Genomic DNA, 26,925 nt, shown 5'->3' on the forward strand with positions numbered 1-26,925 from the left:
CTGAAAGTAAAAACAAATAGCAATTCAACACTGTTTTTACACAAATGATAGTTTTGTGCTATCTCAGCAAAGGCTCAAAAGGACATGATTTGAAAATTATGAGAGTATACAATTGGTTTATTTTATATATCTTTTCAATTACTCATAAAAGTAATTACATATAATTACATATAAAAGCTTCACAGTGGCTCCTTTTCATAAAGAGAAAATATCAACATTTAAAACAAGGAATTCCCAATTTCTTATAGCATACATGTATTTTAGCATTATATTAATTTAATAAATAAAGCTGTTCTGAATTTCTACTGCATCTAGAAAAAGCTGAGTTCGATTTTTAAGCTAAAGATTTAGGATAAACACAAGTTAGAACACCTAAATCATGTGATTTAAACATTCCTCAAATAGGTAAATTTGTGTAGATAACAATGCTGTGGTTGACACACATGCCACAGGTATAACCCCCAGAGATGGCCAGGAAAAGACACTAAGATCCACTCCACGAAAAAAAATGAGGATTTTCCTCAAGGCTAGTTTTCTTTTATGTGACAGAAACAGAACCGTATCATGATCAATCCAATTAGGCAGCACTTAAAAGGCCAACTAACAGAATCACCCCAAATTCTTCCAGTTAGACTTACTCCTTAATGTTTTTCCTATGCTAAAGTGATACCTCACTGTCAAAGTTGCAACATAAATGCGTTACAAAGAATCTTGCCAGCAAAGAGTCCCAGGCCCTAGATATCACAGTTTATGAATACAGAAGCCACAGCTCCATTGCTGTGGTTTCAATATTACTTCACCAGAGATTCACAAAAGGAACTTGTAACAAATGCCAATAATGCCCAGGTTCACACCAGACCAATTAAATTAGAATCACAGGGCACTGGATCTAGCATCAGATTTTTTAAAACAATCCCTAACTGAGTGCAGGGAGTAAGGGTAGGGGTGGGGCAGACATCACTGCTCTAGCAAAATAAAATTACAACTGCAATATAGTTAAGGTCTGACAAACCACGACACAATGCAATTCCTGTCAACTGTGTGGCAACTTAATCATCACCCAGATTCATCACCTTGTGAAATGGAACCTTATATCAAGGAATTTGTGATAAGGATTAACTACAAATGTACTGTGTAAACCATAAAACTCTATTCAAAATGTAGCTGTTAACCATCACATTTTCAGAGCAATGCCCATGGTCTTTTCTTCCCTGCTAAAAAGGCTGTGCCATAGTACTAATTAAGCATACCACTTGGTAGGCTGTAGACACCAGACAGATGTTTACAGAACCACAAATTCAGAGATCTGTGAAAGGAGTTAAGAGTCACCCAGTACTTTATGATTAACAACTGATATTTTCTGTTAATTGTTGTTTATGCTTATATGTGTACTGTTTAATTTTCACAGAAATCCCAAGAGATAGGCACTTTAGCTTTAGTAACAAGAAAAAATAAAAATCATTCAAAGCATTTCCAGAGTAAACTATGTTAATACTTTCTGAAGTTTTACATAAGATGAAACTATGGTAAATATGAGAATACAATTATGTAAAGTAAAAAATATTCCATAAAATAAGACACATACACAAAGATCTTTCAATCCCTAACATTTCGATTTTGCAACTTTAGACAAACTCACATGCAAAGTTAAGACTGATAAATCTGTGCTCTTTATCAAGCAAGAACCCTTTAGAAAAGTTAAACATAAATCTTGTTAAAAAAGAACCTACTGGAAGGGACAGGGGAGAAATGTGCTGGTTAAAGGCACTGAATTTTTCTTTACTAAAAAGAACTTACTTGTTTAGCAAACCATCCCCACTAGTTAAAGTTTTTACACAAACGTAATTGTTATTAAAAAAAAAAAAAATCCTATATATCTTTTCTAAAAGATTAGAATAATAAGATCATTATAAATAGCTTACTATCTACGCAGGTTATAGCCTTTTTTAACAGAGGTTAAAGAAGATTATACAGTTAGTAAGAAACTAAGATCTAATTTATACCCAGGCACTTAAGAGTTTAAATTGCTGAACTTAAATAATTTTCTAAACTGGCCATGATTGCCTTAAAAATTATTAGCATTCCTATAATTAAAATAGTACATGTTCAATATCTGCAAAGGAAATTACAGCCAACAAGATCATCTTTGTGTGATCTATTAGTATAGAAAATGTTGCCCTTTAAAAGTTATAAACTAAAAATTACAGAAATTCCAGCCTAACAGTAAATGCTAATATATTTAAATTATTAGAGAAAAATGTTTTTTAAAATTTATTTTCTTTCTCCATAAATAACCTCACAAAAGTAAACAACTATATTTTAAAAAAAAATCCACATAAATTAACACAGCAGAGAAACAAATTAAAATATCTCACCTGAGAAATATACTTCTTCCATAGTGGTTCATCTTCACTGATATCAAACTCATTCCAGCCATGGAAGGCTCGCCTATGACTAACCTCGCATTTGTTTAGACCATTCTGAAGATCAGCCTATTCAATTTTATATACAAAAGTTATCAAAAATGTTAGCACAGAACAAAAGAAGAAAAACATAAAAGACTACACAGTGTATGAGCACATCTACAGGAAGTTTACAATTGTGAAATCTAATGTATGGTTACAAAAAGCTTCTCAGTAGTTACCTGGAGATAATCAACTCCAAAGGGACATGTGGAAGTCTTTTTTTTTTTTTTAATATTTTTTAGTTATACATGGACACAATATTTTTATTTATTTATTTTTACGTGATGCTGAGGATTGAACCCAATGCCTTGCATATGCAATGCAAGCACTCTGCCACTGAGCCACAGTCACAGCCACAGCCCCTGTGGGAGACTTTTGGCATGATAAAATGTTCCGTTTAATTTGGTATTAGTCACATTTTCAAAAGGCAAACTGTACATTTAAAATCAGTGCATTGTATTTTATGTAAATTATACCTCAATAAAATTGATTTTCAAAAACTGTAAGCAAAATTATTTTCCAAAAGAATATTTAGAGGTTATAAATGCCTGCCTCATTCTCCAAGTCTATCAAAACCCTAAGGTTAATATTACTTTTTGTTCTTGGATTGTACAATTATTTTAGGCTGGAAATTTGTACTTCTTAAGTTATTTGAGGTAATTAAGATGAACTTATTCATGGGACATTATAATACCATCTATGATAATACCATATAAATCCTTCAGTTACTATGTCATGTTTTCTATGGTAGCTATTATTAAAAAATGAAACTTCCTGCAGCCTAAAATAACTAGCTGCCCTGACAGAAAGCTTTAAAATAGAGATCAATAATCGAGACTTTCAAAACTTAAACATACTTAAAATAAAGTATAAACAAATAAAAAACTCAAAAAATAGATAACAGGACTGAGGCTATAACTCAGTGCATAATGCTTGACTATCAAGTATAAACACCCTGGGTTAAATCCCTACTATTGCCAAAAAAAGAAAAAAAGCAATGTTTTTAATGCCACAATCAAAATATGTGAATGTCTGAAGGAAAAGTTAAAAGCACTCTTTTCTTCATGTATCAATAGATGTGCTTTTTAAAACTAGAAAAGAAAAAATTACACAAGCAATTAAATTTTATTTGCAATCTGAACTTGCACTTAGCTTTTATTTCACTTTAGAAAACCCTTATAAAAAAAGATAAACTCTAAACACTATGTTACTAATTAAATTGATTATTTTCCTAATCCAACTAGTGCTTACACAGCATGAGTAGTTTCTGGCAATGCTAGTGATCTAGAGCTGCAATGTCATAATCTGGTAGCCAGTAACCACAGTATAGTTATATAAAAGAATTAAATTTAGTTCCTCTATCACAGGAGTCAAGTTTCATATAGTCATGGTTAATTCAGTCAAGTTTAACCACATTTCAAGCTCAACAGTTACCATACTGTCAGCACAAAACAGTATTTCTATCCTTGAAAAAACTTATATTGGGCAGCACTGATTGATAAAGCCTAAAAGACTGATTTCACACTATCTATTCCCTTTCTCCCACCAACCACTTACTTGGAGAATGCTTGCAACTTCACTGACTGGTAATTCACTTGCTTTTTTTGATGTCAATACAGGAATCATTGTCTCATTTTCACCATTAGGTATTTTCTGAAAACGTGCAACCTAGGAAATAAAAACCAAAGGAAAACTAGTTGAATACATTAAAACAACTGCAATGCAATCCAGAATAATAAATGAAAATCTAAAATAACTCATTTTCCACGGTTAAAAAAATATTCTCAGACTAATGAGCACTGAGTCCTAATAAGGCACCTTCATATTAACCACAGCTATTTTTCTTGAAAGTATATTTGAAAACTTAAGCCACCAGTGCCAGCTAGAACTCAAAATCTTTACATTAAAAAGATGCTATTTCTCCAAAAACAAAAAAAAAGAGTAAAAACAGGTGTCCCATCTATCAGATCCTGATAATTACACATAATCATAATCCTCTCATTATGTTTAACACAAGGAACAAGGACCAGCTAAGCTCTCTCCATTTTAATTATTCCCCTTGATCAGCTCTACCCTTTTCTGCCCAGAATGGACGCCCAGCTACTCTTCCAAAGCACCAGGACAGCAAGTCAGATTAAAAAGCTATCCCCAAACTAGAAGGAAAATGAGAAGAAAAAAGACCAGACAAGCAGAGGATGCACAGGTGAGTGAAAGGGTAATGTGCAGAGTACATCACAAGAAAGGCAGTAACGGGATTACTGACTTGACCAACTTTCTTAGCAAATACCTATAAGATAGAGTTCACACAATTCTAGAAACAAATGCCCAATTCAGACTTGTCTTTGGTCCTAGGCTGAGATTTCTTATGTAAGAAAAGTTTTGAGTAGGCTGGAGAAAGGGGAAAACCTCTCCACTACTGAAACTCTGGAGAAAAAAAGCACCTCAGTTGCTACACATCCATTTGATTAAAAGAATACTGAAACTAAAGTGATCATCTTACTATCCAGATCCAAATTTTAAGCTTTCAGATGAAATGTTATCAAACTGAGATAATCAACATTTTTAGGATAAAATTTTTAAATAACATTTCTTTAAGTCAACAAATGAGATCAAATAATAATTTAAGATTCAGCACAGAGGCCTGTACGCAAAAAGAATCTCAATTTAGTGCAAAAAAAAAAAAAAACAGTATATAGCTGAGGGAGAAAAGTATTTCTTCTGGGTGATCAAATTACTGGAGCCAAAGACAAGTTTTCTAATCTCATGTATTTAAAAAAAAAAAAAAAGCATTGCTGAATGTTTTAAATATCTTGAAACAAAGAGCAACAGTTCTTTTTTTCCCACTTTTATTAAGGAGATATTAATGATTAAAAATACTGAGGAAATTATAGATTACCTTTCTTTCATGCAAGGTCTTAAAATTATAAGACTTAAGAGAAAAATTGGGAAATTTATAAAACTTGCACATGTTTAGAGGCACTAAAATGCCCTTATTTCAAATCTATGAAACAAGCTAAGCCAGAGAAAAGGAATTCACTGAACATTTCTAAGTTAAATACTCAAGAAAATTTAATAACTTAATGAGAATTAAACCAGATGACATTTCATCTTGTAAGATTGTGAAGCAAATAATGGAGCTGGGTTGTAGCTCAGAGGTAGAGGTGCTCACCTAGCATGTGTGAGGCGCTGGGTTCCATCCTCAGCACCATAAGTAATTAAACAAACGAACAAATAAATAAAATAGTTATGTGTTCAATTACAACTAAAAATTTTTTTTTCAAAAGATTGTAAGGCAAATAAAAAGATCAAATGTTTATACTGCCTGCAGTGACAATGGCATTTAATAAAGATCTTGTACTTCAAGGTTCCTGAAAATCATTTACTTACATATCAAATAGGGATAATAGTGCCTAAACAGAATTTACTGGAGATTAGGTTCACTAATGCAGCATTTGACCCACAAGCAATAACTGCTCATCTGATAGTTACTTTTTTCCTAAGAACTAGTTAATAGTTATAGTATATACTCAATAATATAACTAGCTCAAGTAGGTCATCACAGAACTAAATCAAGGGAATTCAGATATTCAGATATTGTAAAGTTTTCTTATTTAAACATACTTCTATCATTCAGATATTGACTGGAGGTGTAGCTCAGTGGTAGACAGTATGCCTAATATGTGTAAGGCCCTGGGTTGGATCTCTAACTCATGCACCAAAAAAGAGGGGGGGAGAGGGAGGAAAAATAAGAAAAATTGCTAACTCTGGTACCAAATATGCCTATTCATAAAATTTTCAAGTACCCTTTGTGTGGTTGGCACATAGATATGGTCTATATTTTATCATAATTTATATAAAATTCTTTAGAGCCATTTTATGGACACAAAAGTGCTAAAAAAATCTCGAGGAGGAAATGAGATTATTTCATTTCATCTTGCTCTACAGGAGCATGTTGTTAACTCTCTAAATATGTTTTGAGATGCTCTCCAACTGTAACTCTACCTATTGCCTCAAGAGTGTTTATAAGTGCAGGAGTGGTAAGCAACTGAAAAACAAAATCATAAAGTCCTGTACAGAATGCCAGATCACACTGAACTTTGTCATTCTAAGTGAGTAAAGTGAAAAAAAAAGAGCAGAAATGTATTCATAAATACAAGGACGCAGTGAGCAACAAGACAGGTAGGGATTCTGATGAAGGACACAAAAGCTCCCCAAATGAATGGAATTATTTTACAAGCCTGCTTACCCAAGAGGAGCCAGACACAAAAGAGGAACATCAAGCAGATATTGGCCCAAAGAAGCAACAATTTGTGGGAGCTCACTGAGTAAAGACAACAACAGACCCTTTGACAATGAAAAAAGATTGCCATTTATTGTAGCTGTTAGTTGTTATTTATATTCATATGCAGGTAAAGATGACCTGTGAGTCTCTGAGGAATGGGACTTTTTTCATGATGAACTGGAAGGCTTTTTTATTCGGATCTATAGCAACTTTGCATGAATTGTTAGCTGGTTTGCTGAGCCTCAAGATGGTAGCTCTCATCTGGTGGTGTGGCAGTGGCCGTTTCTCTGCTAAGAAAGCCTATCAATTTCAGGTGCAGTCAGAGGGCTGGAGAATGCAACTCAGTGGCCAAGTGTTCCTGGTTTCAAGCCCAATACCATAAAAAGCAAAAAATAAAATAAACAAAACACTGGCCCTGCTTTAGGAATAATGGGTAAGAACACTGGATATGCCAAGTAGCTCAGACTTACAAAGTAGATCCTTGCATTTTATGGTGAAATCTGCACATCTGTGTTTGTTTTATTTTTTTTTGGTTTTGTTTGTTTCAGGGTTTTCTGTTTGTTTCTACAGTACCAGGGACTGAACCCAAGGCTGCTGAGCTACACCCCAAGCCCTCTTTATATTTTACTTTGAGACAGGGTTCTCAGTTGCTGAGGCTGGCCTCAAACTTGCAATCCTCCTGCCCACGTCTTTAGCTGCTGGGATTAAAAGTGTATGCCACTGCCACCCTGCAACATCTGGTTTGTGTTTTTTTTGTTGTTGTTGTTTTCTACTTTGTAATCCCCAATGTGCACTTATTCATCCCTTCTTTCACTGCACCCAAATAATACTACTGGGTAACCAGAAACAAGATCATGTGTTGAGATGTTAACTATATTTTTTATAATAGGAAAGTTGTGAAACAATACATACACTAGATACAGAGGCATAAAATAAATAGGAGTTGGAAGATAACTCCCAAAGGCTGACAGACTTGACGTGTGTGTGTGTGTGTGTGTGTGTGTGTGTGTGTGAGAGAGAGAGAGAGAGAGAGAGAGAGAGATAAGCTTCTTATCTCTGCACAGATACACTTTCTTAGCTTTGTTGGAAAACCATAGTTTGGTTTTTCAGACTAGTATGACAGATAGATCTTCAAGGACAAAGCAGTACACTGGTAGTTCCTAATACACAGCAATGTTAACTCTATCTTTACAATAAAGAAATGGAGGTAAGCCACAGATGTTAAATCTTGTTATCCCATATGTTAAAACGAACTGAGTTTTAAATAAAGAGTTGTATATAATGTTTTATGTAATCTCCTAACCTTTCCAACCCAGGCACTTTTTGAAAAACCTCTGTCCTCATCAGAGGGATTCTGTCACCAGGTTTTGTTGTCTGTTTTTGTGGGCATTAGCATCATTCTACCACTAAACTTTGCAGATAGATACATGTTATCCATAAGTCTAAGGTGTTTATTGAAGTGGATTAAATTGTCTGAATTAAAGGTCATGCTTTTAAATTAAGTAAGAGAGAGCAACTTCAACAGATGAATGGATAAAGAAACTGGCACATATACATAATGGAATATTACTCGGTCATAAAGAGGAACGAAATTATGGCATTTGCCAATAAATGGATGAAACTGAAGACTACCATGCTAAGTGAAATAAGCCAATCCCAAAACACCAAAGGCAGACTATTCTCTCTGATATGCATATACTGACTAACAACGGGGGGTGGGGTTCACCCTGTCGGACAGGGGGAGAGGGGTAGGAATGGGAAAGACAATAGAATGAATCCGACGTAACTTTCCTATGTTCATATGAGTATGAAGATATGACCAGTATAACTCCACATCATGTACAACCACAAAAATGATAAACCAAACTCCATGTATATATGATATGTCAAAATGCATTCTACTATTATGTATAACTAAAAGAACAGATGAAAATAAGGGGGGGGGGGGGTAATCCTTAAATTGTTAGAAGAATTATTTGGTCAGAAATTTGCAAACATTTTGTTGATCTATTTCCTGAAGACAACTTTGGGATGCTCCTGATGTGTTCATCTATAGTATAATTTCCTGGACCCCATCCATTCTTTAAGAAAAAAATAGTAATTGTTGCAAAGGTCTCTAATTTGCAGCTGCCTTTTTGTAAGAAGCACTCTTTCTAATTACAACAATTTTTTTAAGAGAGTTTTGGTGTTAAGATGAAATAACAGCATGCGTTTATGTTCATTAAAATGATCTAACAGGAAAAAAACTAATAATACAGATGAGAGATGGGACAATATGAATAAAAACCACAATGAGAACTATGTTCATACCCACTACAATGGCTAAAGTAAAAAAGACAACTAAAAACTAGTGCTGGAGAAAGTAGAACCATCACACACTGGGGGAGACTGTTAAACAATGCGGCTACTACGGTAACAGTTTAGTAGCTATTACATATTATGCTTATGTTATTAGGCAAACATTTAATCTCTGCCAAAAAAAGAACTGTCTCAACATTCTTTGGACGATTTAATTATGCTTTGATTTTGAGAATTATAAAATAAAGACTCAAGTTCAGTTTAAAGTAAATCATCTTAAGGGATGTCATGTCTTTCATATGTTGTTAAAGAAGTTCACTGTCTATGGTCCCAGCTTTTAAACATGGTGATCTCATATCTGGCCTCAAAATCATGCTGAGGGCCAGGGATGTAGCTCAGCAGTGGAGTACTTGCCTACCTGAGTTGAATCCCCAGAACAAGAAAATCAAATCTTGAGCTCAAATTTACCTTAGTCTCCTTACAGTTGCTTTACATTTATTAGAATCTGTACCTTTCACTACTTAACTCATGGAACCACCAAACATTTACTAAACCACACACTGTACATACAACCACATATACCGGAAGAAGTAACTAACTCAACTGGAGAGCCAAGTCATACCAAAACTCTTATACACACACAAATAAACAAATTAAATTTTCATTTCATTTAGAAAGGGGTCTATATGCATCAGATCCCATCAGAGATTTACTAAACCTAATTTTGCATTTTACCAAGTTCCGCAAATGATTCATTCATGTTTGAGTGTAAGCACTGCTTTACATAAGTTTCTGATATTGACACAGATCATAATTACACAGGTTGCTATATGAATGGGGCATGCCCCTCTAAAATTCAGATGAAGTCCTAATCCCTGCTGTGATGGTATATGGAGATGGAGTCTTTGGGAGATAATATGGATATTAGGGTGGTGCCTTGATGATGGGATTAATGCCCTGATAAAATGAGACACCAGAAAGCTTTCTTCCACATCCCCATTCCAAGAAAAAATATAATCAGGAGGAAACCAATTAGCAACACCTTGATCTTAGATTCCTTAGCCTTCAAAACTCTGAAATGCATCTGGTGTTTGAGCCTCCTGTCTATGGTATGCTATTATGTAACAAAAGTAGATTAAGATAGGGATCTTTTTTTTTTTAATCCAAGTGCCCAGGTTCCATTCCCAGAGAACATAAATCATTAGACCTGAAGTGAAGCCAAAACACACTTATTTTTAAAAGCTCCCCAAGCTGTATCAAATATGTGGCCAAAGCTGATAATTACTGGCCTTACTAGGGTTAAAAAGCATGGTCAAATTAAACTCAAAAATTTAAGTATTCACTTTTAAAAGGTTAATACCTCCTAAGATCAGTTACTAACATAGGTTCATAGGTGACTTGAGAAAAGTCACCTTTTGTAAAATAATAATAACTCTATACCTCATTTAGAGCACACGGACAGAAATCTGATTATAAAAATGAGTCAGCAAGCCACGTGCAGTGGCACATGCCTATAATCCCAGAGGCTCAGGAGGCTGAGGCAGGAGGATCATGAGTTCAAAGCCAGCCTTGGCAAAGGTGAGGTGCTAAACAACCCAATGAGACCTTCTCTAAATAAAATACAAAATAGGACAGGGGAGGTGGCTCAGTAGTCAAGTGCCCCCTGAGTTCAATCCCCAGTACCAAAAAAAAAAAGAAAGAAAAAAAGAGGTCAGCAAAAATAACTCAAATTACCCAATAGAAGTCAAGAAATAGGGAAAAAAAATCTTAAAAAAAAAAATCATTTTGGCCACATTCAGTGTGCTAGTAATTAACATGAAAGAACTAGGCACCTTTCCACACCACTTAGCAATCATAGCATGGGAAGGTAGGATTATCCTGAAAATTCTAGCGATCAAACCCTACAACTGCATTTTACAAATGTGAAGAAGGCATATTACGGACAGAAGGAAAAAAAGTAACACACCAGTTCCAAACCAAGAACTACATATTCACAGTGACTTACAGAAATCAAACAGACCTACACAATTTAAGAAGCAATCACTTATTGATTACAGCAAAAAGTGAGAATGTCATTTACTTTAATGTCATAAAACATAAAACATAATAAAACATAAAAACACAAAAAGCATAAAGCATAAAACACAATCCAGGTAGAATTAGCACTTCTGGCACACATCTGCAAGCCTTGTTTGAAGAAAGGCCCATGATACTACCATTAGAAGTATCGAATTTTGGTTATAAAAATGTCCAAAACCAAGTTTCTATAATCTAGCTTCTGGTTGAGAATTAAGGCAATCAGTTTTTTTCTGTAACACTATAAAAGTCCACTTATGTCCACATTGTATTCAGTTGAGTAGAATAACAACATGATGCAGCAGGGATCAAACCAAACATCTTTTTCAGAGCCAGAAAGATGGGATAAGGTCCCAGGCTTCGTCCCCAACTTCAAATAACAGTTCTACTGTTATGTATTACATATTTAGACTTCATCAAAAGGCTTGTATTTAAACACCAAGGGTTTATAGCTTTAAAACCAGAGAAACCAAAGCCAGCACCACAGTCAAGATTAGACTTTTTAAAAAAATAAAATTCACATTTTATTTAGATTGTTCTTCACCAAAAATAATAGCAAAATTTTCCATATAAAGAACACATTTATGGGGCTGGGGTTGTGGCTCAACTGTACAGCACTTGCCTAGCATGGGTAAGGCACTGGGTTTGATCCTCAGCACCATATAAAAATAAATAAAGAAAATAAAGGTTAAAAAAAAAAAGAACACATTTATTTTGTGGGTTTTCCAGATTTTGCTTATAAATCTTAACAAGGCAGTAAACACTGTCATGGAAAATGGCAGAAGAAAACTAGTAATAACTGGGGAGTCACTTGTCAGTACTGTCTTGACTACAAAGCAGAAGTGTTCAAGTATTCAACATTTACCTGCCATAAAACTTATTAAGATGCAGGCTCAACAAAAGAATGTAATGAGCAACAAATCACATGTGGAACAGCAAAGGCAGGCTCTTCCATTTAAACTTATGTTAACTTGTTCTTTTAAGTTCACTTGATAAAGACAAAATCTACACTGAAATCTGTTTGATAAGCTCACATATTTCTTTGGCTATTTCAGAGAAATGGAAGATTATGCTTATAGTACCATTACAGAGTTTGAACAAAACACTTAGAACTCATACTAGTCAAAAATCACTGGTGGGCTTCCCTATAACATTTTATAGGATGCATTCTTTTCTCCAGCAGTGCTTAAAAGTTATCAAGAGTAAAGAGACTTTCTGGGATTTTTATCAGCCTCCCTCCCATCCAGAGGTATGTTTCATTTTCCCGTAAAAATCAAAAAGACTTGAGTATTTTTTGTTTTCCTTCCCTTCAAGGGTTAAAAGTAAAATATTTTCACCTTGCTCATCACCTCCTTCTCCTGCACTGGGGTTCTGAAGATTGCTATTGTTTGTTTCTCTGTACTTGTTCCTTCAGAAGTTTCATCAATCTTTCTGTTTCAGCATCCTGCTGATTTCATCTTCACACAGTTCTTTTGTATCCTGTATCTACTATATGCTAATCAAATGTCAAGTAAGATCAAATATTGTTGGCATTGTATTACCTTGAATAAATGTCCTGTAAAGGCTCTCCCAATGGCTTCATAAGTATCTGCTTCAATTAATTTCAAGGAATAAAATAACCCAATCATTCTTTAATTTTTCTGATGTCTCTGGAAAATATATAGTTCTAGAGATTACAGAGGTCTCAGTGTCTGCCACACAATCAACACTGCTTATTTTATTAATCAGATGTTTTATCTTCTAAGTCAGCTCTCCTACAATTCCCTACCTACTTCTAGCATATGACCAGATCCCACAGAACCTGAATAAAGCCAGATTGGACTGCATGTTTCTCCCCTCACCCCTGTTGCAATTAGGGTCTGAAGTTGGGGCAAAAAACAGAAGTCAGCATCAGATATCATCCCCACTGGCCTCACCTTCCCCTCTCCGCCACCTCAGGGCAACCCACCAATAGGCTCATGCCCAGGAAGGGAAACCCGGCAAGGTCAGACTTAATCCCAATTCGTAATCCCAAATCTGTTCTGCCAGCTGTGTGACCCAGAACAAATTGCTTATCTTCTCTGAGTCTTTTTTCTCAGTGGAAAACTGGGATAATACCTATTTTGATTTTTAACAAGAACTAAAAGAAATACTATTTATAAAAGTATGTATCACAGTGTCTAACGTATAACAGGTATTCAAATTCTAGTTCCCTTGCTCTAAGATAACACTAATAATATAACATTTACGCATTTGCCTCATCCCAACAGTAGATCAGGTGTGACCTTGTTTTTTTGTCATCTTGGTATTCTCTGCAAAATTCTCAATAACAGAAAGCTTCAAAACTACTATTGGGGGGAAAATACTAAGACTTCCCGTCTTAATGGACAATTATGCAGCAAAAAGAATAGCACTGTTATCCTGAAGTATATCTGTGGCTTTAAAATGATTATTCACAGAACAAAAAATATGGCAGAACTGATCAGAAAAGTAACATTTCATCATTTATGAATTAGGTACATGTTCTACAAGGACCAGGTGAGTCTAGATATTTCACCTTTCATAATGCTGAGGGTTAAGGATTCTAAAACTGAACACTGTATTTTATTGGCAAATGTAGCAACCATGGGAGAAGGAAGTCAATCTGCTTCTGATGAAGCTCTTCAGGGATTAGATTGCAGCTGGTAAGGGACAGAACAAAAGTCAGCAAGTATCTCAGAGTGGGCAAGTCACATCAGATTAGGATTACTGTTCATCCCCACCAATAAATAAATGCTGGTATGGGAAGATAAAGGTACTATAAGCATAATCTTATAAAATAACCTTGTTACCCAGGGAAGGGTTACTTCCACTTTAAATATAAGGGTCCAAATTGAAGTCTAGGACCACAGAGATGACAAAATGCTCACAAATATCCAGGAATGTCTCCTTTAATATGCAAGTTGATAAGATTTCCTTTAAATTGTATTTGCCCAAGTCACCAAGAAAAAATTGTTTTATCATCTAAAGGGCAAGATGGAATATGGCAATTCTCAAATTTTGGTGGGTTTCAGAATCAGCTGGGAGTGGGGCACTTATGAAGAATATAGGAGCGGGGGCTGGGGGTGTGGCTCACTGGTAGAGTGCTTGCCTAGCATGTGCGAGGCACTAGGTTCAATTCTCAGCACCACATATAAATAAATGAATAAAATAAAGATCCATCAACATCTTTTAAAAATTTTAAAAAATACATGTATTATTTCCAAAAAAAATTAAAAGATGAATTAAAAGATGAATCAGATCAAGCCTCAAGATTTGCAGTAATTAGATATAGAGCAATGGTTTTCAATTCCAGCCTTCACATTAAAAACCAAATGGGACGAGTTTCTAAATTCCTATGATCAAAAATCCAGACTAGTGAGATCAAAGTCTGCAGGGATGGTGGGTCCCCAGGATGAGTGGGTCTCAAGGATAGATAGTGCTGAATATTATTTAAGAGATATGGCAACCAATTATTGTATGGAGTCCTTTCTTGGCTCCTAATTTAAACTAACTATTTTTTTAAATTAAACTGATATCACAGACTGCATGTAATTATTTTGTCTCTTGCCTCCTTAAGTCTAAAACAATTCCTAGTCTTCTGGTCCTTCATTATCTTTGTAATTTTGAAAAGGATAATCAGGCCATCGTGTAGAATAGCCCCATGTTATAAAATTACAATTTGGGTTTTTCTAATTTTTCTTAATAGATTTCAGTGATGTATTTTGAAGGGAGGGGTATATCACAGAAGTAATGTTGTATCATTCTCAATAAATCATATCAAGAAGCATGTTTATTATAAAGTAAATTGTGTCCCCCTTTCCCCTCCAAAATTATGCTGAAGCTTTAATCTCCAATGTGAATGTATTTCAAAATAAGACTTTAAGAAAGAAAGTAAGGTTAATAAGGTCATAAGGATGTCTCTAATCCAATGGGATCAATATCCTTACAGGAAAAGGCAGAATTAAAAGCACACAGAGAACATACCATGTGAAAATAGCAAGAAATAGTTTGTCTTTGGCTGAGAGGCCTCACCAGAAGCCAATGCCAGCACTTTTGATTTTGCTGAGGTTAAGTAAGTCACCAGATCTCTAGTATTCTGCCATGGAAGCCCAAGCATGCTAACACAATACTGTTTGTCCCTTTAACAGTGGTGTCAATTTTGATCACTTGGTTAAAAGGTAACTGTGAGATTCTTTAACTATCAAGTTACTATTTTGGGATTTGTAAGTAATAAATCTCTTGTAAGGAGATACTTTGAGACTATGTAAAATATTCTGGACCTTATCATACTTTTCCTCACTACATTTCCTAGAATAACCATTACTATGATGGTTACCAGATGAAGGTTTTTCTTACCTCATCATTCTGTCTGTATTTATAAGTGGTATCCCACTGTAAGGAATAACCTGCCTTTATTTATTTCTGTTGGTGTGTACATGGGCGCAAACATACACATATACACACCTGTACAAACACACATTCACTTTTCACATCTTGTATCACTTACTTTATTCCATGGATTTTAATGCATTACTATCATTCTACTGCTCAAACTGTCCCATTTGTAGCCTGCAGGGAGACTTGAATAGGCTGGCTCCTAAAGTCCTTTTGACAAGCACTCATCAATTTTTGCACTCTTTCTTACTTTCTGGCACAAGATAGTCCAAGCCTATCTTTGTATTTTCCAAGTTCTAGCACTGGAATTAACTATTTCTCCAGAGAGCCTCGGTTTCTCTTATTGATGAACTGTGTTCAGAAGTGTAACAGTTTCTAGGCCTTCACAACAGACAGAGGTAAGAACTATATATTTTTTATACCTATCTGTAAATGTTAAAAACCTGCCAATTCCTATCTAACTCCCTGGGGTTCAGGCCAATCCCTTTCCTTACCTGTAACTTAGGCCAATCCCTTTCCTTACCTGTAACTTCTCTCTCAAATAATAACAAACCTGACTTTCATTATCACCATTATGTTTTTATTTGCTTCATTTAAAATATATAAAGTACTTTTGGAACAGTAACCATACCACTGTTTAAAAATCTACTTACTCAAGTATAATATTTGCATAGCTATGTTTGTCATTAGTCTTAGGTTTGTTCATAGTTAAGAGGTATTATTACATTTAAGATGTTTACCCCTGGTCTCTCTCTCTCTCTCATCATCTTTAATTTTAAGTATACAAAATATAACTTGGAACCAGGCATGGCACGCCTACAACTGGAGGTGGGACAGGAGGCTGGGATAGAGGATTACAAGTTCAAGGCCACCTTGGGTAACTTAAACTCCTTCTCAAATTCCAAAATGAAAAGGGTTAGGAATTTAGTTCAGTGGCAGAACACCCCTAGATATAATCTCCAGGACTGAGGAATGGAGGGAGAACAACAAAAATATATAACTTAATTCTTATAAATCACGTGTCACACCTCTCTCCTCCTTTCTTTCAATCTCTCTGAACCACCCTCTCTCTATGCAAGCAATCTTGAGTTTTAAACATATACTGACTATGTTTCCAATTGCACAAATGGGCAGATAAGTGTGTGGTTTATTTCTTCTTCTTTGGCTTGGAGTAACATATTCCACCTATGCTTTCTTTTATACTCAATATATTATGGAGATCACTCAATTGTTCAGAGATCTTCCTCATTCTTGTTATACAGCACATAGTAAACAACTATGTGACTTTACTATGAGTGCATATGATCCACAAATCATGTAAAAGTATTTTAACACTGCTGGGGGTGTCCCTTCAGTTAAAAATCTCCAGAACAGAAAATGACAGGAAAAAAAGCAAATGATCTATAAGGTTTTGTTGTACGTTACTAAATTCTCCACAAAAAAGGTTTACTTTCACACCAATAATGTCTGTTTTCCTATACCCTGCCCACAGGATGGGTTGTTATACTTTGATTTTTGCCAATGTGATAGCTACAAAACAGTTTCTCGGGTATTTTAATTTGCATATCTCTATGGGTGAATGTGAAATATTCTCTTAGGTTTAAGAGTGATGGTTGTGCTTTTATAGAAGTTATTATATATTTTGAGTATTTTTCTCTCACTGTTTTATTCTATCAATTTTTAACAATTTCTTATATATTAAGGATCATAGCTCTTTATAATATGGTGCAGATATTTTATTCTAGTCTGTTAGTTGACTTTATGCTTTTGCTATGTACAATTTTCATTCTTATGTAACAAAATTTACAATCCTTTTTCATACCACCCCTAATTTTGAATCACTGTTAGAATAAAGAACATACTTTAAGAACTATAATGCTTAGCTCCATTAATCATCTGATATGCAATAAGTAAATAAAGACAAAATAATACACTAGATGGATCTTATAACTTCAAACTTAATAATACAGAATCTTTAAGAAAAATAAAGAGTGTATATTAGCTATAACTAAAAAAAAAAAAGTGAAGCATGCTCATGTCACACCATATGCAAATAACTCAAAATGGATCAATAGCCTAAATATAAGAAATAAAACCCTAGGGTTTTTTGTTTTTTGTGAGGAGTTTTTTTTAGTGCTGGGAATTGAAACCAGAGCCTCATGCATACTAAGCACATTCTCTTCCACTGAGCTGAGCTCTACCCCCATCCCCAGATTCTTAAAAGAAAACATGGTAATTTGGGGGAGGGAGGGGGACAGGGGTTGAACTCAGGGCACTTGACCATTGAGCCACATCCCCAGTCCTATTTTGTATTTTGTTCAGAGACAGGGTCTCACTGAGTTGCTTAGTGCCTCACTTTTGGTGAGGCTGGCTTTGAACTCACAATCCTCCTGCCTTAGCCTCCCAAGCCACTGGGATAACAGGTGTGTACTACCGCACCCAGTGATGAAAACAGTAAATTTTCATGCCTTGGACTTAGGAATAAATTCTTAGATATAACATCAAAGCACAAGGAACAGAAAAGTAGATAAATTGGAACTGATTCAATTTAAAACTTTTGAGCATTACAACAATTGGGCATTGACATTATAAAGAAAGTGAAAAAACCTGCATAATGGAAGAAATGTTTTGCAAATATTTTATCCAATAAGGGACTGACAATCAGAATATACAAAGAATTCCTGAAATTCAAAAGAATGGAGGTATGTAGCTCAGTGAAAGAGTATGTACTCAGCATGCACAAGGCTGTGGGTTTGACCCTCAGCACCACCAAAAAAAAAAAAAAAAAAAAAAAACCCACAAACACAAAAAATAGAAAAAAAATTTTAAATGGTTGAAGGACTTAATAGACATTATTCCAAACAAGACTAAACAAAATGACTAAAAAAGCACATAAAAAGGTATTCAACACAAATCAAAACCACAAAGAGCTATCAACTGTTAAGATGGCTGTTTTGAAATAGGCAAACATAACTATTGATGAGGACAGGAGAACCTGGAACCCTTGCACAATGTTAGTGAAACTATAAAATGGTGTAGTCATTGTGAAAAACAGCTTGGTGGTTCCTTAATAAGCTAAACAGAAGCCAGTTGTGGTGGTGCATGCCTGTAGTCCCATCTTCTCTGAGGCTGAAGCAGAAGAATCACAAATTCAAGATCAACTTGGGCACAAAGCAAGACCCTATATCTCAAAAACAAAACATAACAAAGAAAGAAAGCTAAATAGAATAATTGCATGACTAGCAATTCTACTTCTAGGTATATATTCAATATAATTAGGAACAGGGGCTCAAATACTTGTAATCTAATGTTCACTGCAGCATTTTTCACAATAACCAAGTGAAAAGAATCCCAGTGTTCATCCACATCTGTATGGATAAACACAATATGGTATATACACAGAATGAAATATTTTAACCATGAAAAATAAATTTTTGTCAAATACTATATATGAATGCACCTTGAAAACTTTATGCTATGAGAAACAAGTCAACCACAAAAGGACATATATTGAATAATATAAAATACTATAGGTATGAAATACTTAAAGCACTCAAATTCAGAGATAGGAAGTTGATTAATGGTAATCAGCAGCTAGAAATGAGGGGATATCAGGAGTTACTGCTAAATGAGTAAAGAGTCTCAGTTTGGGATAACAAAATTTTAGAAATAATAGTGAGAGTTGCAAAGAACTTAATGAATTTAATTAACATCACTGAATTGTACACTTAATAGCTAAAATGGTGAACTTAATATTAAATGTATTTTACAATACAAATGCTTTACAAAAAAATAATAAAATTCAGTGATGTCACTTCCCTTTCTATCTAAAGAACTGGATACAGCCAGGCATGGTGGACCAAACCTGTACTCCCCGGGCAGGACCACCAAGAATTCAAAGCCAGCCTCAAAAACTCAGCAAGGCTGTAAGCAACTGAGTGAGACCCTATCTCTAAATAAAATATAAAACAGGGCTGGGAATGTGGTTCAGTGGTTGAATGCCTCCGAGTTCGATCCCTGATACCTTAAAAAAGAAAAAAGAAAAAAAAAAACTGAGATGTAATATATACTAGTTGACCAAATCAATCTAGTATATTACTACAGCAAACATTACAAATATTTTCAAGTCATCATAACCAGTATACATTCAATAAATTACTTTAGTAGTTTTCATTAATTCCCTATAGATGAAACTTGGTTGTAGAATTCACATCATGGTTCCTTATGACATCCTCAAGGCAATAAAAGCCTAAAGATTATGGTTTGTTCATTGTGTATCCCTAGATGTAAGCAGACGTGCAATGGTAAAGGTTGGTCTCCAAAATAAAAGTATAATCTGAAACAGTGGTTGCAAAGTCCTGATATTTTCTGCCCTAGCCCTAATCTCCAACTAAATACTTTCAATTCATCCCCAACTCTTTTTTGCCACAAATTACAACTTTCTCTTTCCCCCAAAGTACCCATTTTCATTCCCAATGCTTATCTCATACTAAATACTTTCTTAAAATAAAACAGGTAAAAATAGTAAAGAATATGAGAGCTACAATCCCACCAATTTTCCTATGTATCCAATTCATTATAAATTCAATAATGTTTTACATGCTAGCAAGTGATCTTTTATTCTGAATCATTTAATTGATTTTTGATTCTAGGGTTTTTACTGGCATCCCTCTGCCACCTTTCCAACAATTCCTCTACCACAATAGATAGAATTTTTCTTGGTGCTCCACTTTCTTTGACAAATATTGTTACTTCTTATTCCATTATGATACACATCAGATAAGGAATAGGATCACTGATCCTTACAAAGTATAGCTACATTTACTATATTACCTCCAAATTGAACAAAAAATTTATTTACAAACTTCAATAAAATTTTTAAAAGTCCTTCCTGGGGCTGGAGTTATAGCTCAGTGGTACAGCATCTGCCTAGCACGTGTGAAGTATTGAGTTCGATCCTCAGCATCACATAAAAATAAATAAAATCAAGATTAAAAATGAAAGTACTTCATAGAGTGCTTTAAAAGGTGTTAGTACCTTTTTCTTCAACAATGAAATGAGAAACCAATTACACATTACCCTATTAAATTCTGATACTAAATGCATGGGATTTAGCAAAAACAGTAAGAGGGCAGTTCATAGCAATAAATGCCTCCATGTAAAAAAAAAAAAAAAAAAAAAAACTCACTCAGCATGGTGTAACATGCCTATAATCCCAACAACTCAGGAGGCTCAGGCAGGATGTTCTTAAGTTTGAGGCCAGACTCAGCAACTTAGTGAGTCCCTCAGCAATACAGCAAGACCTCCTCTTGAATAAAAATAAAAAGAGTTGAAGATGTAGTTCAGAGGTAAAACATCGTTGGATTCAATCTCCAGTACCAAAAGTGTGTGTGTCTGTGTGTCTGTGTGTGATATATCAAACAATGTAAATTTACATCTCAAGAAACTAGAAAAGAATAACTGAACCCCAAAGTTGGGAGAAATAGCAAAGATTAGAACAGAAATAAATAAAATAGGAAAAAAAAAAAATCAATGAAAGTATGAGTTAACTTTCTGAAAAGATACATATAATATATACATGACAAACCTTTTTACCAGACTATGGCAAAACAAAGAAAAGACTGGTTCAGAAATGAAAGAAGAGACATTATAATTGCTTTCAGAGAAATGTAACACATCATAAAAGACCACTGTCAACAATTATACTCCAACAAACTGAATAACATAGAAGATATGAATAAATTTTTGAAACATACAATCTACCAAGTCTGAATCATGAAAAATAAAAAGATTGAACAAGAAGCAGATCAATTGCCAAGCAACATACAAAGCCCTGGGTTCAATCTCCAGCACTACACGCAAAAAAAAAAAAAAAAACCCTCCCAACAATTCCAATATAAGAAAGTCAAGGATCACAGGGCTTCACCTAATACTACCAATGGTTTAAAGAAGAATTAACAACAACCCTTGTTAAACTCCTTCAAAACATTGAAAAAAAAAAAGGAACACTTTCAAAATCATGTCATGAGGCTAGCATTACACACTGCAAAGCAAAAAAACTACAGGCCAGCATCCCTGACAAAGACAGAGATAAAAAAAAAACTCAACAAAATACTAGCAATATAAGTCCAATGGTATATTAAAAAGACCCTATACCATGGCCAAATGATTTGTCCCTGTGACGCAAGGATAGTTTAACATACAAATAAATAAGGTGCATAAAATCAACCATTTAAAACATGAACATGCAGTTGAAAGATCATCTCAACAGATGCCAGAGAAAAAGCATCTGAAAAAATTCAAGCCCATTTCATTTAAAAAATTCTCACTAAACAAGGGGCAGAAGGAAAGTACTTCAAATGCCCACAGCCAACGTTACACTCAAAGCTGAAAAACTGAAAGCTTGTCCTAAAAGATCAGGAACAAGGCAAGAATGCCACTTTTTACCACTTCTTTTCACCACAGTACTGGAAATACTAGTCAGGAGCAATGGAACAAGAAAATGAAATAAAAAGCATTCATATCACAAAGGAATTAAGTAAAACTGTCCATTTTCAGTCTACATTTTATATAAAGAACAATCTTAAAGGCCTCCCTAAAATAAGAACTGCTAGGACCAATAAATTAATTCAGTAAAGTGACAAGATACAGAATCAACATACAAAAATCAGTGAAGTTTCTATACTAATAAACTATCTGAATAGGAAATTAGAAAAACAATTCATCTATAATAGCATCAAAAAGAACAACCTACCTAGGAATAAACTAAAGGGGTAAAAAAAACAAACAAACAAAAAAAAACATGTACTGAAAACTATAAAACACTGGTGTAAGAAACTGAGAACACAAACAAATGGGAAAATATCCTGTGTTCGTGAATTGGAAGACAATATTGTTAAAATGCCCTTATCACCAAAAGTTGTCTACAGACTCAATGCAATTCCTATCAAAGATCCCAATGGCATTTTATATATAGATATAGATACATACATTTTTTAACAAAAATAGGGAAAAAGATTATAAAATTATATGGAACTACCAAAAAAATCACCAAATTTATCTTGTAAAACATAGATGAAGGTAGCATACTTCCCGATTTCAAAATATATTACAAAGCTTTAGTAATATAAACAGCATGATACTTGCTTTGCAGATACATAGATCAATGAAACAGAGAGCCCAAAAATTGTCCTATGCATATACTGTCAATTGTAGCAAGGATGCCAAGAACACAATGAAGGGAGTAATGGAAAAACTGCCTATCTGCACGCAAAAGAATAAACCCATTCTTTATCTTCTATCATAAATAAAAATCTACTTAAACATAAGACCTGAAAGTGTAAAACTTATAGAAGAAAACATAAGGGAAAAGCTTCATGTCACAGGTCTTGGCCATTACTTCATGTAGTTAATATCAAAAGCCTTATAAACAAAAAATAAATAAATAAGTTGGACTATGCCAAACTATTTTGCACAACAAAGGAAAATGAACAGAGTAAATATGTGTAAACCATATATATGACAAGAAGTTAAATCTATAAAATGTGTAAGGAACTCTTCTGAACCTAATAAGTCATTTAGAAAATAGGCCAAGGACAGGAACAAATATTTCTCCAAGGATAGACAAATGGCCAGTAAACACATAAAGATACTCAACATCAAGAAAATGCAAATCAAAATGAGGTATCTCACACCTGCAAGGATGGCTGTAGCTTAAAAACACAAACACACGCAACTGTTGGTAAGCAAATAGAAAAATAAGAACCCTTGCATACTGTTGCAAAATGCTGTAGCCACTACAGAGGTTCCTCAAAAATTTTAAAACAGAGTGAGGAATGTTACTCAGTGGTGGAATGCTTGCCTAGCATGTGCAGTCCTGAGTTCAATATTCATTAACACACCCACACACAAAAAAAGAAAAAATTATATATATAATCTCTACCAAATATTCCAGCAGCCAATTGAGTATTTATCCAAAAGAACCAAACTGAAGAGCTCAAAAAGGTACTATTTGTACTCTGATGTTCCCTGCAGCACCATTCTCAATGTGAAAATAATAGTCCATCAACATTATTAAAATAATGTCCATCAACAGATTAATGAATAAAGGAAAATGGTAAAGACACATGATGGAATATTAATTGGCCTTGAAAAAGAAAATTCTGTCAAATGTTGCAACATAATAAATCCAGAGGATACTCTAAGCCAGCCACATAAAAACAGATGCCATATGATTCCACTTATATGAAGTATCTAAAACAGTTAAACTCATAAGAATCAGAATATAATGGTGGTTACCAGGGGCTGGGGGAAAAGGTTAACAAGGTAGGACTCACGTTTTCTATCACAAAAAAAAATTTGCAAAAAAACTTCACCTGATCCCAAGCTTAACAATTTTTTAAAAATGTTGAAATAAAACAATTTCCATCACACAGTACCTTTTAAGCAATATCAGAAACAGACTTGCACCTATTCCCAACTGTTGCCTGTTGAATACAACTGTAAAACCTTCTGTAATCCAACTAAAACTAAATTCTTCCTAACATAAATGAACAAATCAATTCAAAGCAGCTCACATTATTAATCTGCTGTTTGAAGAGAAAATGTCCTTTAGTTTATTCTTTGTAGCCTCTACTACTCAATCTTTGTTTCTTGTAACTAATGACCAGCTGCTTAAAGGACACAATCAGGGAAATTAATTTAGTACACACTGACTAACAAACACCAGCTATAGAAAAATCAATTCCCAGCATGAATTAAAAAAGAAAAAAAAGAAAAGCATGCAAAAAACTACCACTTTGTGCTTTTACGTGCGATAAAAAGATAAAGAGAACTGAGAAGTCAAGTTACACAGAAAGCTGAAATGTAAGAGATTCAGACAGTTCTCCACTTTATTACAGGCAATTTGAATTCAATCTACATTGATACCAGCTGTTTCCCTCCCAAGGCAAAAGAAACTGGGACTGGGCTTCTGTTAAACAATGATTTCGAAAAAGAAAAAGAAAAAAAAAGAGAATGAAAATACAAATTTAAGCTCCAATTTAACTACTATAAACAATCACATTCTAAGCCCAACTACCAAATAAACCATAATTCCCACCTCACTTTAAATATTCACACTCCTTGAGTATCACTATAAAGAATTTTACCTAATTAGAATCCTATTGGCTATACTTAAATATTATTTGTCACAAAAGTTTGCTTTGTATGTCCCAACAATGCTCCCCTTCACATGAGCAGATGACTAATCCTCCATTATTAAAAAGATATATAACTCAAATCTTTAATGACAATTGGATTTTGACTCAGAATGCCTTAGATAAATGGCTGGCCAAATACAAAATACAAAACCACATTACTGTAAGTAGCCTACCTGGGGAGAGGTCTACTACCTAGTTCTTCTGCCTGCAAACCCTTTACCTACTAAGATTTCAGGCCTCATTCCTCCTATAAGCCTTTTTGTGCTCTCTCTCCACAACTGAACCAACTACTCACTTCCTAGTGCCCCACTTACCTATTAAAGCTCTTTTTCAAAATGTTTTTCCCTCCACTACACTGTAAACTCAATGACTACTCAAGAAATGCAGGTCAGACAAACCAGCAGTGACCATGCCTGGCACATGGATGGTGTTCTGTAACTGTTAAACAAAAAGATACACAAAAATTTAAGCAAACCATCCAGACCTTTTCCTTAACTGTTTCAATTAACACAATGTCCCTAAACAAAAACTATATTTTTTGTATAACCAATAATGACTTAATCCACAGTAAATTCATACTCAAACCTTTTCTTTCCTGATCTAAAAGGGAACGGGGAGAGTTGGGAGAGTCCTAGTCCTGTCATCCAAACTAACTTATGAGACCAAGTTTGAAGTAGTCATCCAACTGCTTCCACTTAAGTACTAATCCTCTATTTGCAATATAACAACTGCAGAATATTTGTATGGTTCTCATATTTCTTTGTGAAAAAATGGACTTCGTTCTGTTGAAATCCTCACTCCTATGTCCACCTTGCGGCCAGCTCAATGGTTTCATTAATGAGGTTCTTGGCATAAAAGTTAGCTAGCAGAGATCGAAATAAAACACACAGACTCAGTTACCTTTTCTGCGACCAGGTCCGAGACGGCTCCCCTCTCTGGTTCCCACCTCTAACCGCCAGGTAGGGCAGCAAGGATTACTCAGGGCTAGCGGGAGAGAGAGCGAGCGAGCGAGCGAGCGAGCGAGCACGCCAGGGAGTAGCCTTTTATTGGGGAACAAGAAATTCAGGGGAAAATCCATCCAATGAAGGTTGAAGGGGGGCCGCACTCCAAGGTCAGGGTCAGTGATTGGGCCCCCGGGGTCAGTGGTCAGTCACACCCCCACAAGGACAGGTTCTCTCATCAGGAGAGGGCCGGGAAGGCTCCCACACAGCCAGAGCACCTCAGACCCAAACCGGGAGTCGCCCAGTCACGTGTGAGAATGGCTCCCCACACCTATGTTGAAAGTATGTCTTGGGGAAGGTAGGTAGAAGGAAAGAGAAGGGCAATCAAAATCTTAACCAAGCATGTTACTCATTCCTAGACAACTACTTGCGTAACCCATAATTTAAACTGCTTCACCATTAATTTATACCTCCATACTTAATTCCTTGCTTCAACCTCCAATTATTTTACATTAAAAAGTACCTCAAAATGATACTATTGAATACAAGCAATCAGAATAAATCAGTAATCTGAGTTTTTAGTTGTATAGAGTTTTATCATTAAACCTAAAGAACAAAGCATCTAGCTGTGAAATTTTCGCAGGGCACTTTCATCTACAAACAATACACTATCCTTAATAGAACTACAAGAAATGTGCCTTTATTATTTTTAAATGTCAGTTTTTTATTATCAAAAAAAAAAAATGACTAGGGCTGGGGTGTAGCTCAATGATAGAAGCTGCCTACCATGTGCAAGGTCCTGAGTTTGACCTATAGCACTGCAAATTTAAAATAATTTAAAAAGTCTAAAACTACTGATTTGGTTTATAAATATTACCACAATAGCAGCTGGATGAAATGTAACAGGAAAGAATCTCAGCAGTAGTAAGAGAAAGAAGAGGTGCTGGGAAAACTAGATATCCACATGCAGAAGATTGAACCTAGTCCCCTCTCTCTCTCTACAAAAATCAATACTTTATATATATCTTAGAGATTAATGCTCTATCTGATGTGTGTGGTAAAAATCTGCTCCCGTTCTGTAGGCTCTCTATTCACCTCACTGACTGTTTCTTTTGCTGAAAAGAAGCTTTTTAGCTTGAATCCATACCATTCATTGATTCTTGATTTTATTTCTTGCGCTACTGGAGTCTTAATAAGGAAGTCAGGGCCTAATACAACACGATGGAGATTTGGGCCTACTTTTTCTTCTAATAGACACAGTGTCTCTG

General features: G+C 34.8%; 1 protein-coding gene across 5 annotated transcripts in view; it reads right to left on the reverse strand.

The window, feature by feature from the left end:
* Positions 1-26,925, reverse strand: part of Atp2c1 (ATPase secretory pathway Ca2+ transporting 1) — a 133,224-nt gene that overhangs the window by 64,902 nt on the left and 41,397 nt on the right. For 4 of the 5 annotated variants that reach the window (XM_076868266.2, XM_076868269.2, XM_076868267.2 and 1 more), the window contains 2 exons: positions 4,023-4,133; positions 2,376-2,492 (listed from right to left, as the gene is read on the reverse strand). In XM_076868266.2, the coding sequence (XP_076724381.1) occupies positions 2,376-2,492; positions 4,023-4,133 (228 nt within the window). Of the gene's footprint in view, positions 1-2,375; positions 2,493-4,022; positions 4,134-25,616; positions 25,671-26,925 lie in introns of those variants that run through there. The other variant, XM_077110394.1, reaches the window with a different exon arrangement.

Source organism: Callospermophilus lateralis, chromosome 10 (assembly GCF_048772815.1).
Source record: "Callospermophilus lateralis isolate mCalLat2 chromosome 10, mCalLat2.hap1, whole genome shotgun sequence".
NCBI classification, from domain to species: Eukaryota; Metazoa; Chordata; class Mammalia; order Rodentia; family Sciuridae; genus Callospermophilus; species Callospermophilus lateralis.